The 17353-nt window shown below is 43.4% G+C and overlaps 1 protein-coding gene and 1 long non-coding RNA gene across 2 annotated transcripts in view; both read right to left on the bottom strand.

Moving 5' to 3' along the window:
• Positions 1-12153, bottom strand: part of SMARCC1 (SWI/SNF related BAF chromatin remodeling complex subunit C1) — an 87822-nt gene extending 75669 nt beyond the window's left edge. The window contains exons 1-2 of the mRNA XM_013127737.3: positions 11889-12153; positions 4116-4235 (exon numbers count right to left, since the gene is read on the bottom strand). Coding sequence (XP_012983191.3) covers positions 4116-4235; positions 11889-12152 — 384 coding nt within the window. The 5' untranslated portion in view covers position 12153. The remainder of the gene's footprint in view (positions 1-4115; positions 4236-11888) is intronic.
• A 1051-nt stretch (positions 12154-13204) lies between these two features.
• LOC115945648 (uncharacterized) lies at positions 13205-16651 on the bottom strand. Its single transcript, XR_004079935.2, has 3 exons — positions 16028-16651; positions 14429-14591; positions 13205-14110 (listed from the first exon to the last, which is right to left on the bottom strand). It is a non-coding gene; the product is annotated as an uncharacterized lncRNA (long non-coding RNA).
• Positions 16652-17353: the final 702 nt, after the last annotated feature.

Genomic DNA, 17353 nt, shown 5'->3' with positions numbered 1-17353 from the left:
GACTTTAAGTATACCACAAAGATGCTCCGAGAGCTGAGCACTTCTGCTATAGAGACAGGCTGAGAGAGCTGGGCTTGTTGAATCTGAGAAGAGTAAGGCCCCAGGGAGATCTTAAGAGCAGCTTCCAGTGCAGGGGGTTTGGATCTAGATGGTCCTCAAGATCCCTTCCAACACAGACCATTCTAGGATTCTATGAAGTCTGTATCCCCTGGCATCGACAAGGAAGGACCCACCTACAGAAGCTCAGCCCCACATCTCCCAGCCCCACCAGAAGCATACAATGGCCATGTCAAGGGGCACTCTTGGGGCTGAGCTCTTCTGATGTTGCTCCATCCAGCACAAGATGACCAACTATTTACTGGAATAACAAATTACACCTATCTTTCCATATGCATACTAAGCATACAGACCAAGACTGGTCTATATTGCATTTCTCAGTAAAAATAAACTTGGACAATTCACAGAACAGAACTTGGGGAGGTGTTTAATGACTGTCTGCAATTACCAGCAGCTTTCTGTAGGCTGCTTTCTTCTGAAACTAGAGAAAGCACAATGTTGGAGACACTGCACAGCCAAGAGCTTTCCTAGCAGTTTTCTACATAAGGAATGTTTCTGATCTTGCTTCTTACTTTTTAGACCAGAAAAGGTAGTTTTCTTTAAAGAAAGTATTTTATATTACACCTCAGGAGCATTTCCTAACACAGAATAAACATCAAATTACAGTCTTTGCACTGCTGACAAGCATTTTAAACTCAATCCGCAGGCAGCTAAAATGCTAGCATGGGATCTAAACAAAACTTTGCCTTCCTTGGCTAATAGAAAGCAAAGCAGTTCTGTGTGATATCAAATCCACCAGTGTCCAAAAACAACATAAAAAAGATCCTTCATAAGCATTCAACCAGAACAGAACTGCTCCTGGTCCACCATCTGCTTAGAGCCCTGCTGTGCACTGAAAATAATAAAGAGAGCTCAGAGCTGCCGTACAAGTACTTGCCAGTTTATGGGCTGCATGCATTTCAGAGCTGTTCTCAGGAAACTGAAGTCCTCTATGGATGAAGAAGTCTCTGATCAGAAGCTTTAACTAAACCAAAATGTTTTAACACACTGAATGATTTTATTGCCATAAGATTTGGCTCTGAGAATACAAGCTTTGGTTTACAAACACACACGCAAATGTGAGCTGCTCTAAAAAGAAAACCAAAATCTCAACATGAAACCAGAAGGCCCACTGACAGCACTAGTATGCAAGTCGCTGTTACTTATCTGCAGCTGTCCAACATATATATGGTCATCTAGAATTGACCTTTCCCTTTTTGCTGACATGCCAGACACTTAACATAACTGAAAGAAATGACCACAGCAAAGCCCATCTATATTTTGGCAAACAGCCCCATGTACCCAACCGGCCCTACTTCAAAAATTCAGGGCTTGCTGCTGTAGCATTGCTTTTATCAAGCTTCCCATCAGCAGCTCACACTGAACCTTTCAGTGACAAGGCCCCACCTCTCTGCATTCCTAGGACAATTCTGGCAGGTCCCACAGGCTGGCACATGGTTTGGTGATCCCTGGCATCCCTGGCAGCACAAGAAACTGAAGCCACTCTTGGAAGTCAGGATTTTATGACCATACACAGGAAGTTCAGCCAAGACTTAACCATGAAAATCAAGATACGCATCTCTTAGACGTAAGTCACTTTTTCAAAGTGTCAGCAGACACTAGCAAGACCCTCTCATTAAACTGTAGTCATTGCTACTTGCATAAAAGGAAATGGCTTTTAACAACTAGACAAAACCTGCTTCATGGAAAAGATGAAGCTGTCAATAAATCAGATTCCCATCACATTTGTGCCCAAAACCATAGAATCGAGGAACAATTTCACAATTAGCTGTTGTAAGAGTTAGTACCTTACTATAACCTTTATTTGAAATATGCAAAACTGCCTTTAATATTTGAAACATGCGAAACTGCCTTTAAGATTACCCAGCTTTTTATTTCTTGAGCATCATTAAGGTTAGACAATATGTATTTAAACGCAATAATGGGAAGACATGCACAGAAGTTAAGCATGTCTTGATGCAAATGAACAGTCCTTCATTTAATCCACATCTACTAATAAACCCTGTGCTGTATGGACCCTTTGCCAAGAGCAGGAGCTTAAACACAGAATTACCAACCCTCTCTTAAATGCAAGGTCTACGGCATCCGCTCAAGGCACCGAGTAAAATGTTTGAACTTTAGTTCGAGAGGCTATTTTACCTTTTGTAGCTTCATTCACTTTCTTTTCAGTGGAAGCCTGCAATAACTTTTCAATTACTTTTGGAGGTTAACAATGTCACTTAAAGACACCCCTTCGCCCTACCTCTCTTCCCCAGTCAGAAAAAATCCTGTAAAACTGAAGCATGCAGCATGTCTTCAAAGTGATATGGTGAATAACAGAGCCTCCTTTGCAGCCTGAACCAGCACCCTGAATTACATGTCTAAAAAAATGAATGCTAACCTTGTCTTGAGAGTACATACTGCATTTTCTCCTAAAAACAATGCAAAGGAAGACATCCTGATGAGTTGTTTGGTCAGACATAATTGAGAACAGTTCCAACTGCTGTAAACTTAAGATGAGCAAATTTGATCAGATTAGACCTTCAAAACAGTAAGAGCAGTTAAACACAGGAACAACATATTTACAATGCCACTGAAATCTTTATGACCCATTTTTAAGATAAGATAAATTGATTTAACACTTGAGAGCACTCAAATGGTTTATTGACTGGTTGAACACAGGTAGTTTTATGGTCTACACTGCCATATCAAAATAAAGCACCACAATGTTCACCTCTGTCCCTAAATCTTTTCATTACCTATGGGGTATCCACTAAGCAGAATGGAAGAGATGGTGAGCTATGTTTTAACAGCATCGCGTGGTGCTTCTGTGAGTGCTCCTAAGTACCAAGTCCTAAGTTTCACCTTAGTGACTTGGGTGAATTTACCCCATAAGTTTGAAAACCCACTCCTGAAGAACATACACACGAATTCACATTCTTCACAGTAATTAGATAAGCAAAACATCTGGGGAAAACAAAACACAAAAACCACACCATTAAACAATAAAATACACTATTTTGTAAGTGATGGACTAAAGAAGATGTAAGTATTTTCAAGAGGTTTCAGAAGAACTTCAGTTTATTATATTGTTATCAGTTACAGGTATTTCCAACTTAGTATGTACATCTAAACAGAAACCTAGGTTGCACCTTAGATGCCTTATAAGCATTCTGTGGCCAAAAATAAGCAATGACCATCCTGCTGATGTCCACAAGGCTTACACATACATTTATGACAGTTGTCTTGGAACACAAAACCTACCCTGAATCAGCCAGCTGAGTGCTTCACACCATGTTGCAGTCCATACCCTTCACAACTGAAATCCCTTTGTTACTTTGCCCTTACCATTTGCTGCATCCCTCTTCCCTGAGGGAACATCCCTGAAGTTGTTTATGCTTCATGCTCAAGTGGCCAAAATTATTTTGGTGGTTGGCACAGTTCCAAGCACAATGGGACTAATCTTTGACCACCATCACTGAGGTAGCACTATTAATGATGCACAAAGTTTGAATTTTAAATAAACAACCTGTAAAAATGTTGATATTGCTTCTGCATACCAATATCCTGAGTGACTAGAAAACTGTCCCAGACTAATTAGGTAACAATGCAGTACTACAGAATACCATAAAGCCATTTCTCTGTGTTTCAGTTTGAAGTTTAGTCAACAGAAATGCCCAACAGAAACTTGTTTGCTTTGGGAAGTGCATATTATTCAGTCAGTCTACAATGCATCTAAACAGATTTCACTTAAAATCTACAAGCTTACATTTAGTACAAATTAAAACATTTCCACAGTATTCAGGGAATCATTTCCAAATGTAAGGAAAATCAGCTAGTTTACACTGAAAATCTGTTTTTAAGGAGCATGATAATTCATTCCTTCTGGAGGATTCATCAACCAAAGCCCCAGATAAAGCACTGATCTCTCCATCTCCTGGAAGCAAGCAGCAGCCCCAATACAGGAGGAAGAACAAGATACACTGTGGTAACAGCAATGGGTTAACACAAATACTCACAGGAAGCTTTGTGAAGGCAGGATTGGTGACATGTTTTCCAAAGGCATCTTCCTGGAATTGCAGCAGCTGCACCACCAGCCCAGCCAGTGTTTTATTGGTAGGAGCATCTGCTTGAACATACTGAAAGACAAAAAACCCCCATACTTACTTAGGATAGAGGAAAATAAAACATGAAGACTAGTTTACTAATTCTCCAGACTTTATCAGTTGCACAGCACAGTTTTAAGATTGAAGGATCACTGCATGGCTGGGAAGTGGGTGTGCATACACAGAAGGAGTAGCAAACGCATTTTTCTAGCTTTAGTCTTAAAATATAGCACATATCTGTAAATCATCATCAGCTCACCACAGCCAGAGCTGTTATACAGGTAGAGATTAACTACTTCAATCTGATTTGTAGTTCCTAATAAAGAAACAGACTAACTCTGGCCCACACATATACAAAGCTTTCTACAGCAACTTCACAAGCTCCTTCTGTAATCAACTACTACACTAATCCTTAAAGCATCCATTTCATACTATATAGCATGTCACGTACAAAGAAAAAAACCGATCTGGATTTTGCGATGCTTTGTGACAACTGAAGCTCTTCCCAAGGCTGTACTTCTAACAAAACACACACACCTATATATATATATATATATATAAACAAATAAAAAAAAGGGAAATCAGACATGGAATAAAAAAAAAATCATTCCATGGCTGCTGAGTTTTCATTACTCTTAATATAACTATTCATTTACTGGCTGTAATCTTCTCACCATGCTGGAAGAATTCTAAGAGCAGAAGAAGCATTACTTGTTCACCGAGAATATGGAATAATATCAGCTATCCCAGTTGTTTACCTCGCTAACACTGAGTCATAAAACTTTGGCTTTTCCCTCAAGTCAGATTCTTCTAAAGCCCTTTAAATGTCTGGGGTTTTTTTGAGGCAGAACCCTCAAAAGTTTAAAGCAGTGGTCTTAAATAGCAGTCAGATCTAACTAAGCTTTCCAAAGCACCATCTACACAGCCGAAGATCTTACACTCCTCCATTAGAATTTGATGATATCTGACCATCTCAAGATTCAAGTTTCTTCAGCACTTGTTAAAGAGACAGATAGTAGAGAAGTTAAATCTCTACAACTCACAGGATAAGAATACCTTTAAGGCTCTCCAGGTATCTTGCCCTGTGCACAAAACCTAACCTAGAAACATCAGCCTATAAAGAACAAAAGGTTTACTTTCCAAAGGTGCATTTTTATTTTAGCCCCCTCCCCTCTCCTAGGGAGGAAAAGCAGGCAATTGTGGCAATTTTATCCAGTTAATAACTCCTATCAATTCTCACAAGCTACCACAGAGATATGAAGCAGCAGTAAAGAACTCAGTTAAGACAAAGACTCTTGTTTCTAGGCATTTAAAAACCCTCTAGACCCTCATACTCCTCTCTGCTAGCGTCTACTCTCTTTATAACTTTTGGACTAGAAGCTCTGGATGCTGCAGCTGAATTCACCAGAGCAGTTTAGGCCATCTTTTGTTTGAATTACCAATTTTAGACAGAATTGGCAAAATGGAGCATGTGACTTCTTCAGATGCTCCCATTAATCCGGCAGCTTCCCTAAAAAATCCCTCCCAGCCTCTGCATTAACCCACCAGGTGCTGCAGCTCAGCAGGAAGTTGTCATTCTCTGCCGTTGTTAGCAGTACTAAAATTCTCCAGCAGGGAGGCACAGAATCATACTTAAATCCTACTGCTGACTTTGCCAGAACCCTTTTAATCATTGTCCTAAGGGCTGCTAAACTAAGGATGATTACCAATGTGCACATGCTGTTGTGTATTTTTATATCTGTTAATACAAGATTTCTCATGTTGTTTTTTTTTTTTTTGTATAGCTTAAAAAGAAGTGGCTATCACACCCAGGAGGGCACACGTGTAGTGAATCTCCCACCATTTTGCACATTCAGCCTCTGTATCACCACCACCTTATGCAAGTCTGAATAAAACTTTAAACTTTTAGCTCAGTTATGCCAATTAGAATGCATTCAAAACTAAATTAAAAGATAAAAGCAAACCAGTTCTCTGCCAAACTACAGATTTAGGTTTCACACAAATGTGAAAACAAAAGCACAGCAGACTAAGTGCCAGACTTCATATTAAATAATCCTATTTCTATTAACGAGACAGCTTTGGTCTTGAACACAGTCACATGCCATACCTGTTACACACGCTTCAAAAACAAAACCACTGGTTCCCACTTAAGCCCAGCTATTTAAGACTGTCTACTCACTTCACTGTAATGCTTTCTCTAAATACGTATCTGGAACGGTGTAATTTTGCCCAGTAAAACAGTACATTGCAGCAGTAAGCCTTTAGTTTTGCATGGGAGGCACACTCCACAAGATTAAGGGGAAAAAAAAAAAAGGAAAATTGATTTTGCATATCTTCTCTGAAGCTACAGTCTTTATTTCAGCAGCAATGAATAGAGGAAAACCCCTCATAACCGTTGTAGCTTTTCCTCCATTAAATGAGTTATGTATTGCCACATTTACCTTTACTTGTACTTAAAGCTTTTCTCACTAAATTCGACACAATATCTTAAATTAATAAAGTACCAGAAACATGCATAAAATACAAGAAGAGAACAAGCACTGATGGCTCTCGCTAACAGCAAAACAGAAATATAAAGCAACTCTGTACTTATGGCCATCACGTAAAATAAAACAAAAACTCAATTACCAATCCAAAACCTTGGAATTTCATTAATCCACCTCTCAGGCCACACAGTGTACTTAAACCCACAGCTTCTTCCGGGCACAGAAACAGAAGTGCTTTCAGCACAACCCTCTAGCTACAGTTCTCTCAGCTCCCAGCTTGAAGATCCAATAAACCATGGCAAGGCAACGCATAACAAAGCTAACCAGAAGGACCTTACTCTTCACACAAAGAAAGCCAGCAAAAGCAGAAAATGAAAATCAGTGAGGAAATAGCCAAGGTTTAGGGTTTCTGTTAGGGTTTCTTTGTCACTTGTGAATAAACACCGCCTGCTCTAAATACCTGGTGACTTGGAACACCCAGACTGCAACCTCAGTTAAAAATGAATGAATTCAGAAGAGGTGCTATTCTTTTACTGACTTAATGTATTGTTTTTTCCCCACAAGTGTTTTCCTCTGGGATAAAACCCCAACCATTTACATGAGACTATACCTTGGACAGTGTATTCTTAGACATGTGAAATTTTCCAGGCACTTATTCCTGTGCTGGCAGACCCTGTTTTTACCTCTTGCAAGAGGCACCAGGAACTAGAAGCTATCAGAAAGGAAGAAAACACAAGGAACCCCTGACTCTGTTTTGCACAGCCACTACCTTGTAAGTTTTTTTTGTTTGTTTGTTTGTTTACATGAAATTCATCATTCTGAGGTTCCCCCTAAAGGAAAAAAAAACACCTTCAAGAGGAAACACAGAAGACTCCTCTCAATTACTTCTGCACAGTAATGAGAGATCATACAAATAGATCTTTAAAGCAGCAAAGCCCGCGAGATCATTTTATCAACAAGCAGTGGCTATCAGAGGACTGAAGTCACAACATACCCACGAGTATTCCACTAGTCTCCACAGCAGACAGAAGCAGAGGATAATTTTACAGCAAATTCCAGAAGACAGAAACAATGCCCTGTTCCTAGACACACAGCTTTGGTATAAGGGGATTTTGTTCAAGTGCTGAAATACCAAAGCCCACTGACACAGCAAAGGTTTTACTAATATTTCCACATCAATTAGATATACAACACCTCCCACATATCTTTAAGCAGAAAACACGTATGGCCGGTGTAACTCAAATCGTTCAAGAACAGGGTGCAACATGCAGCAGAGGCAATTACTTCTCTTCACCAGCAAGGCCTGGCATCATAGCTGCACTGGAACACCTTTGTCACAGACCTGAGGGATGGATTCATGTGCCCCACTTTGGTGTGATGAGTGACCTCAAATAACCACATCACAGCTTTGCATTGTAGCCCTGATGCACAAAATCCTTTCCTTCCCCCAAAACAAAGAACATTTCAAGTCAGATTGCTAAATAACAGGGAGAAGAAAACCAACATTAAAATAATTTGATTTAGTTTATAACCCTTGCTCCCTTTTTTAAAGGCAAGAACACAAAAGAGCTGTAGGCACAAAGAAAATCCTCCCTCAGATTAAATCCAAGTCAGTCATTGAAGAAATACTTGATAAGGTTGCTACCAACATGAGAAGTCAGAGGCAGCTGAAAGATAACCACAGATCCTCTCAATTCAGCTCCCGGCTGGCAGCGAACAAGCAGGTGGTCTCCAAACAGACATCTTCGGCTATAATGACTGCCATTTCATAACAGCTGCCAAGAAGCAGCTCGTCCCTCCTCCCTGTCATGCTGAGGCTTATTAAAAGACAGGCATAAAGGGATCCCACACCACTGCCTGTTGTTATGGTCCTGTGGTAAAACAGACGTGGTCCACCAGCATCAGTCCAAAGCCACACAACAGCACCATGCTCCATTAATTCAGGAAGAAAACTTATTATTCTACACTAGCAACTACTGAAAGTGGGTCCCAGCTGCTCAACAAACCACCCAGACCTTCAAGCAATGATACCTCTTCATACACTGTATGGTTTAGTGTTTAGATGGACAGCCTGTGCCATTGTCTCCTCAAAAAACCAAACCAAAACACCCTCCTCACTGGCCCCCAAAAGATCAATTTTCCAGCCTCCTCTCTCAGAGGGCACAGCTTTCAGGGCCACTGAGCAGCTGAAGCTCCCACAGGCCAGCATATTGACTAGGACATGATGCACTGGGAACAGTCTGTAAGGCATACAGCTGGCAAAAAGGTTAATTTCTGCATCCTTCAGAATATATATGAAAAAAACCCCAAACAAGAACCAAACAACCCCTCAAGCTATCTTAGGAAGATATTTCAAATACAAGAAATAACTCTGATTTATGACAAGCTATTTTAATACAAGCAATTTATTGCTTAATATCAAGAGAACTACCTAAATAACATGTATTATTAGAGATCACTGAGCTTTAATACAATAGAAAGTGAGCCCATTAATTTACTTTTGAACTCTAGATTTCTACTTATAGTGGATGCCTTGATGTCACCAGCGTTAGTCTACCCAAATGCAATGAAAGCCTGTAAAATATAATGGAGACCTTAGAACAGCCTTTCAGTACCTAGAACAGTGGACTAGAAAGCTGAAGAAGGGTTTTCAACAAGGGCCTGATGGGACAGGACAAGGGGGAATGGCTTTAACCTGACAAAGGGGAGATGTAGATGGGATCTGAGGAAGTTCTTCCCTATGAGGGTGGTGAGGCCCTGGCACAGGCTGCTCAGAGAAGCTGTGGCTGCCCCATCCCTGGCAGTGTTCAAGGCTGGGTTGGATGGAGCTTGGAGCAACCTGGTCTAGTGAAAGGTGTTCCTGCCCATGGCAGGGGGTTGGAACTGGATGAGCTTTAAAGTCTATTCCAACCCAAACCATTCCCAAATCATTCTAGGATTCTCTGATTCCTCAAGGCCTTGAAAATCACAGCACACACCCATTTCCAACTATCAGGAAGAAAGGCTCAAACAGCAGTCCAATGCCAGGGAGGAAGTGTGGGGTCCCCTGCAACCCCCAGTGCATAGAAACTGACCAAATTGACTTCCATATGTCACACACACACAAAAGTAGGGAGCACGAAGAAATTGCAAATAAGCTTTTTTCACCATCAGTGAGAGTTTTTCAATATCCACTCCAAGTCTCACATGCTACTATTTAAACCTCTTTTTTATTTACACTCTAGAGACATGCAGGCCTCTCAAATATTGGAAGACTTGATCTTGAGAAAAGGATAAGATCTGTAGTTGCAGCTCTCCAACTCTCTCCTTGCCCATTGCAACTTGTGGACCCTCAATCAGGCTTTTCCACTACTCTCAGGATTCTCTCTGACTGGTCCCCAATGTCTGCAGAGCTGGACGTAACACCTGCTATAGCTGACTGCTTCCTCACTGCTGAGACACATGTCCTTTTTTAAGAGCACAAACCAGCCCAAGTCAGCTACAATCACCAGGTACCTTTCAGAAAAGTCATGCACCTATAGCATGATGAATACAGATGACAAATGAACTACGGTCCATTTGCCATACATCAAAAAGGAGCTCGCATTTCCATTTGGAGTAGTATCAGCTCGTCTCCCAATAAAAAGGAATAATTTTCCTTTTTTAAACATTTTACACAGCAGTATCTTGAAATTCATCAGCCTAGTAAAGATTTCTTCTTAGCCCAACTCTCATTACCTCCCAGAGTTAAAGAAATAAATAGAACCATTTAATCTTTATAACCAATAATACAGTGTAAACCAATTATAATAATGGAGTTTTTCTTTGGCATACAAAATGAAAGTTCCCACCCCTGAACTATAGATAAAAGGCTCTGCCAGGCCAGTAAGGCAAGAACCAGCTTGTCTAGATAGTTTTCATTCATAACAACAAGAGACAATAACCGTTAAAGCTTTTAATAAATGACTTGCTCTTCTGCAACACAGTAGGTGCCAGTTCAAATTTATTTCAAAAGTTTATTGAGCTCTTGCTGGTGTTCAGTTACAAAATGGAATTAAAGAACACACCTCCTAGGTAGTCTAGAAACAGCAGAGAAGGACAACCAAAACAAAGTCAAATGAAACGTGTATTTTCAGGTTACAATTCCCTTATCAACATAAGCAGTATAAAAGCTGCTCGCTTGAACGACAGCAATACAGCTGTACGTGGCTGAACTGGAACAAGCAAAGTGGAAGGACCGGTAAAACACACCCCTGAGCCCGTTCCGGTTTTTAACCCAGCTCAGGTACCAGTTCTGGAGCACAGCCACACAACTAACCCGATCAACAGCAGCCACAGAGCCACAACCGAGCTTCTCTGCGGGTGACTGACACTAGAGCGGCCAAAGAACAGAGGACGGACTGCTAATCTCGGGCAAATAGAGGCTAAGGCGCCTTTAGTTATCCAGTATCTCTCCTTGACGTGGCTCTACCCCAGCTAATCCTCATCCTAGGATGTCTACAAAGCTGTCTAGGCAGAGAGATCTTTCTTCTGGAACATTCACCTCAGTAATTTTTCAAGGTTTAGCTCTTGAAACTTAAAAAAACATTACACAGGGAAAACACTTATAAGTGAAGAAACAGAGCGCACAGCCAACCAAATGAAAGAGGAAGAGGACTACATGGGCGATACACAGTCAGTAGTGACACCACCACAAAGTGAACTTGCTGTAAGTATAGCCAACACGCGTGGAGCTCTTAGCGCCACCAGATCCAGCAAAAAGCGGTTCTCGACAGCACGAATGTTTTTTTTTTCCTTTATTTCCTCCCCCACTTTGCTAAACCCACCGACACTTCAGGGGTGCGGTTTAAGTGAAACCGTGTAAAACCCTGGCGCGCTGAGCGGGGACTTGCCCGCACAAGAAAGTTACCGTTGCGACTCGCCTCGGTGTAAACAGGGACGCAGAGCACTGGCCTCGGCCCGCCTGTGCCCACCACAGCCTACCCCGGAGCCGCCGCCCGGGTCTGGACACCCCGCACGAGCACGGCTCCGGATCCTCCCGGCCGCGCTGCGGGGCAGGGCGCGGCGGCGAGGCCGCGGCTGACAAAGGCCAGCGGTGGTACCGGGCCTCCCCCCACCCAGTCCCGCAAGAAGGTACGGGTGAACCGCCGGTTTCCCCTCGCGGCGGTAAGTCCCCTCGCTCCCCGACCGGGCAAATCCCCTCCCTTGCACCGGGCCGCACCTTCTTGTAGTGCTTCCCCAGCCAGACGCGGACCGAGTCGAGCTGGGACACGGTCTCCGGGCTCTCCCAGAACTTCCCTGTGGGGCCTCCGTCCTTCCGCCGCGCCACCGACAGCGCCGCCATCGCGGGGCCTCCGCTCACTGCCACAGTGGCCGCTGCCCCGGGCCCTGTCCCTCCGCCCGCCGCTACTGCCGCTGCCATTGTTACCCTCGCCGAGCGCCGCCACTGCGGCCCTGCACCTCCCACCCGCCTCACGCCGCGCATGCGTTGGGAGCCGTTCGCTCCGCCCCTTCAGGCATGCTCGGGTACCTGCTCCCCCCGCCCGCTACCGACAAGCCGACACCGGCGGCGGGTGCCGTGCGCTCCGTTTCCCCCCTTTCCTTCACGGTACAGCCCCCCACAACCCGCGGCGGCGCCGGGAATCCGCGCCCCACCACCCTCAGGTCCTGACCCCCGCCGCCCCTCCCCCACGCGGCACCGCCGCCATCTTGGCGCATGCGCTACCGGTCTTTGTGCTGAGGGGGCGAAAGTGCGCTCCCACTTCTTGCGCATGCGCGGGCGCGAGCCCAAGCCTCTCCCTCCAGCGCGGCTCGCACCTCCTCCTATCGGCTTCTGCGCTTGCGCGCTGGGTGCTGGGCGTGAGGGCGGGTTCCCGGTATGCTACGCCCCGAAAACACATGGTCACCGCCATTGGTACTGGCGGAGGCGGGTTCCCGGTGTGCTGAGAACCCAAACAAGGGCTGTCAGTGCCCTAGACAGGGACTAGACACCCTCTCCCCCCGGCTGGTCACGGCAGCCCGGGCTATCCACAGCAAGCTCACCGTGTGGTAATTTTTCAAATCCTTCTCCTGTTTCACAAGCAGTGCACTGATGAGTGTTTGGGTGCTTGTTATCTCTGCATCTTCCTCTGTGGTTCAGCCTTCACTACCTGTGCGACAGGACCAGGCTGAGGTAGGCAAGCACTCCTGGTGGTTCTGGGCTGTGGAGACTGAATGTCTCATAGAATCCCACGTTGGAAGGGACTTTAAGGGGCATCTGATCCAACTTTTCTAGGCGAAGTATGATGCAGGCTCAATGGCCCAGCATCCTGTCTAGCCCAGTCTTAACAGTGTCCAATGCTGGGGAGTCACCCCTTCCCTGGAGAGATTATTCCCGTAGCTTATGGTTCTCATGGTGTCCAACCAAAATTCCCCAGGAATAACTTCTGCCCATCACCTCCCATCTTTTCAATGGGACTCCTTGTAAAAAGGGAGTCTCCCATTCTTTGTGGCTACCCTTTATATACCAAGACAAGATCTGATCTGACCTAGATTTCCTTTTTAATATGACATACATTATGCAGGTGGAGAGGAGCTGGATATACATGGTAGTAAACCAGATTTTTCTCATGTATCATCAAGGAAATTCAGAAGCAGCCCAACCTGTGGCAATGCAGGATGCAGATGATAGGCTAAGAGGAGGCAACAGAGGCTCAGATGGAGACAACTCACTGGTATATACAGACTTACAGTTTAAAAATCAAGTGCTTTAAAATACAACAAATCTGCACCCAGTCTTCACTACTGGGTACACTCAGTAGTTTTCTTCCTTATTTCATAATTCACATCTATGCCAATGGGATGAGTCATTATGAAGCAATTTTCCCCACATCTCCTTTTTTAAAAGCACTGAGCTTTGACAGAGTCTCTGCTAATGCTTTATTTACAAATCCAATCGTTCAAAATACAAAAATAAAGGGCAAAAAAATCTGCCTGAAACTATTCATTGTCATGTAAGTGACTCAGTCCCACCTACTAGAAATAAGCTCAAATTCTGGGTCAATACCGGCTTAGAATGATTTAAGCTATGACATAAAGAATAATTTCTCCCACTCCAAATCCTTAGGCAGCCCAAGTCTCAGCAAGCACACAAGATGAACTACCAAGCAGTGGGAAGCTCAACGCAGCTGACATTTGTGACAGTATAACCTCACCTCTTTAGCTTCATGAAGCATTTCCAAAGAAGATCTGGTACCTCCACTGCCAGAAAGCACCACTGTGAAAGCACTGCCAGAAAGGACTGTGGTCCTGTTGTGTACACAGGGGGACTACAAACCATTGCAAGTCTTGGCTGCACAAGCCAGCAGAAGAGTGCACTCACAGGTTGTTAAGGCAGTTAAATCCAGGAACTGAGGATGCTGGCTGAGGCTGCCGCTTCCATCAGCTGTCTGCTTGGTTGAGCACCTAAAGCAAAGTAGTATTTGGAGCACAGTCAGTTACATATAACAAGAAATCCAAATAAAAATAAAATCACTGTACAATGAAAAACTTAAGCTTTATCCCCTTTCTGCAGTGGCATAAGATAATATTGCCCAACTCGCGCTTTAATTAGATCCCTTTCTCTGCTATCATATCTTCGAAGATCTTCATAGCTTCTTGGGCAATTACAGTCCATTTCACTCATCCTGAGACTGAAGAGAGCAAGAGTAAAACCTTGCTAAAAGAAATAAGACAAAACCAAACACAAGCTACTAGAGGCAAAACTGCTCCAGCTGAAACTACCTGGAGGTACACCCACATTCCTCCACAGCTGGACTGTGCTGTTGTGGCCTTCCTCCAGAAGCAAGGATTATTAACGGCATGACGTGTCAGTCCTTTTCTCCACTCTCCTGATCATTTACTTGTTAAAACATCAGACAATTTCACCTCTGACAGAGGCAGGGATCTGAAAAATTCAAAACTCTCCAAAACCAGAGCAGACACAGACACAGCCCTGCTGAGGGAGTGGCAGAGAAGAATTCAGCTTTTACCCATGCAAACAGAACACATGCGCCACTGGACACAGAACTAGCACTGGGTAGAAAGGTACAGGAGGCACAGCAAATGAACTGAAAACAGTTTCTGTAGCAATAAGTTCTGTCAAATTTACTAAGAGTAAAAATGTTTGGGAAAAGTATCAAGTACTACAGTTAACAAAGCTCTCAACAGAAGAGCCTGAGCTTACTATGAAACGATTTTTTTAACAGGACTGTGACATGCTGTGCTACTGTTCTGCTGAACCCAGATGATTTTGCCATCCTGCTGGTGATGCAGACCAGGATAGCGTTGGCTTGACACAAACTCTTGGTGAGTAATCCACCACCAGCAGCTCTTGGCCTTCTGATCAGTATTGTCTTAGATTTCCCTTTTTCTCACTTGCCTGTTCCAAGTGCAAACTGCAACCACAATAGCCCACATGTCTTTGTTCAAACATATTTCTCTGCACTGTCCCTGGGAGACACCCAGTGCCCCTTCGCAAGTAAATCAGGTTCCATACCATCAGTCAAACCAGAAGAGGGAGCATTAATAACACTTTTACCTACAGCCTCAGCAGGCTTAAATCATACAGGCTTTGCACTCTGGTGAAAGAAAAGATCAGTCCGGGAAATGCAGCACTACTTTTAATCTTTTTGTTTTAAAACTGCAGCTTGTTAAATCACCTGCTACTTGGAAATCAGTATTTGAGGAAAAGGCTCCAAACAAGCAAGATACTAGCAGTGTAAGTACCACATGTTAACTGATGGATGTTACCACACATGTTCTTTGTCAAAATTGATGTATTAAACCTCTTTTAATCACCAAGTGGCTGACAGCTAAGTACTGCAAGGAGCACCGATCTCATCAGGCTTGGCAGCTCAGCCTTCAAATAACCACAACCCTGCTGCACTGAATCCCACACCAGCCTGGCAGGTCCTAACCCCCCAGAAGTTATGTACTGCTGTGGGTTGGGATTGCTTTTTTTGTGGAGGAGAGTAAGTGGGTTATTTTCCCTGGATAATTCCAAGAAAATCTACTCCAAAAGGTAAGTCACAGAAGGTGGTTGCGCACACTGAAGTCTGAGGTGCACAGTGGTTTTCTGAGGTACATACTCAAAAACCTCCCAGTTGCCTGTTTTTTAAGAATGGAAATCTAGAATCCATTTCTAAACCACAGTTATGTAGAGATCTCATGACTTCTGTGACACATCTGGGAATTTCTTCTGAAATTCTACATGAATATTAGAAAGTGCTCAGAAAAGCACTGTCCTAAAAGCCAAGTCCAACATTATCCTAAAATAAGCCCACACATTCTAAATGAAGACACAGCCTAGTTCAGGAACCACATGGCAAAGCATTCACTTACCTTCCTGCTGATGTGAGACACAGAGGTAGCTTGGACATGCTTGCGCTTCTTGCACCTGCAAACTGGGTGGATTCTCGCAGCAATGCGGGTTCTGTCCAACACAGCAACACGGCTTCCCAATGGGTTTATGTTTGCCAAATCCCTCTTCAACATTCACATGGATCAGAGAACTTCTGCTAAAGAAGCCAGCATTCAAACTATAACCAAATAAAAAATAACTCTCAGAGCAAGAATAGCAAGTTGTGATTCTGAGTTTATTACTGTGGCTGCAAAGCCCAAAGACTCCTTTAAAGCTTAGGCCAGCAGCTAGCTCTCACCAGATTTTTTGTCCTCATAGTGTTTTAAGTCTTTGCTACATCCTCTCCCAAGGAGTATGTCGATTTCTCAATATTTAATTCTCCACAGAAACAGACACTGCAGGTTCTTAACAGCTACATTTTCGTCAATTATGAGCAGAAAGTCTTGAAGCTAATGTGCATGTTGTAGCCACAAATAACACGTTTTTTCTCCAACAAAGAGTTCAATTTATCATCTGATAATAACAAAGTAATTTACTTCCCATACCAAAAAAGATAGTTGTTAAACTGAAAAACATCAGCAGACATTCTTTCACAGAATCACTGAATCACAGAATGGTTTGGGTTGGAAGGGACCTTAAAGCCCATCCAGTTCCAGTGGCAGGGGCATCCCCTGCCCCATCCCCTGTGGCAGGGACACCTTCCACTAGACCAGGTTGCTCCAAGCCCCATCCAACCTGGCCTTGAGCACTGCCAGGGATGGGGCAGCCACAGCTTCTCTGGGCAACTTGTGCCAGTGTCTCACCACCTTCACACGGAAGAATTTCTTCCTGATATCTCATCTAAATCTACCTTCTTTCAGTTTATATCCATTTTGATAGTGGGGACAGAGAGCCAGCCACTGCAGCTCAGTTTCTTCTGCTTCAGGCACAAATCCTCTTCATCCTTACCAGCATATGCCTCGTGGCACACACAGAGCACCGTCCACATCCTATTTCTCTTGACAATCTCTGTACTCCTAATAGTACAGCTTAATAGTTTCTCACAATGTCTCTTCAGTAAAAGAGATTGGTAGAAAGGAGCTGTAAAGTTAGCATTCCTTAGAGGAAAACCTAATGTTATTCACTGTGTGAATAACATCATGAATTCACTGTATGAATAACTATATATGAATGACTACATATAGTCTGTGCTATATAGCACCTGTGGTATAATTATGCACATTCTTGTGAATGGAAGAAAATTGTATGCAGAACAATTAACTTATTACATACATTGGCATTCATGTCTGTATAAACATAACTGCTTG

This window comes from Melopsittacus undulatus, chromosome 1 (assembly GCF_012275295.1).
Source record: "Melopsittacus undulatus isolate bMelUnd1 chromosome 1, bMelUnd1.mat.Z, whole genome shotgun sequence".
NCBI classification, from domain to species: Eukaryota; Metazoa; Chordata; class Aves; order Psittaciformes; family Psittaculidae; genus Melopsittacus; species Melopsittacus undulatus.
The sequence above is the reverse complement of the archived record's forward strand: the minus strand, read 5'-3'. Positions and strand labels throughout refer to the sequence as shown.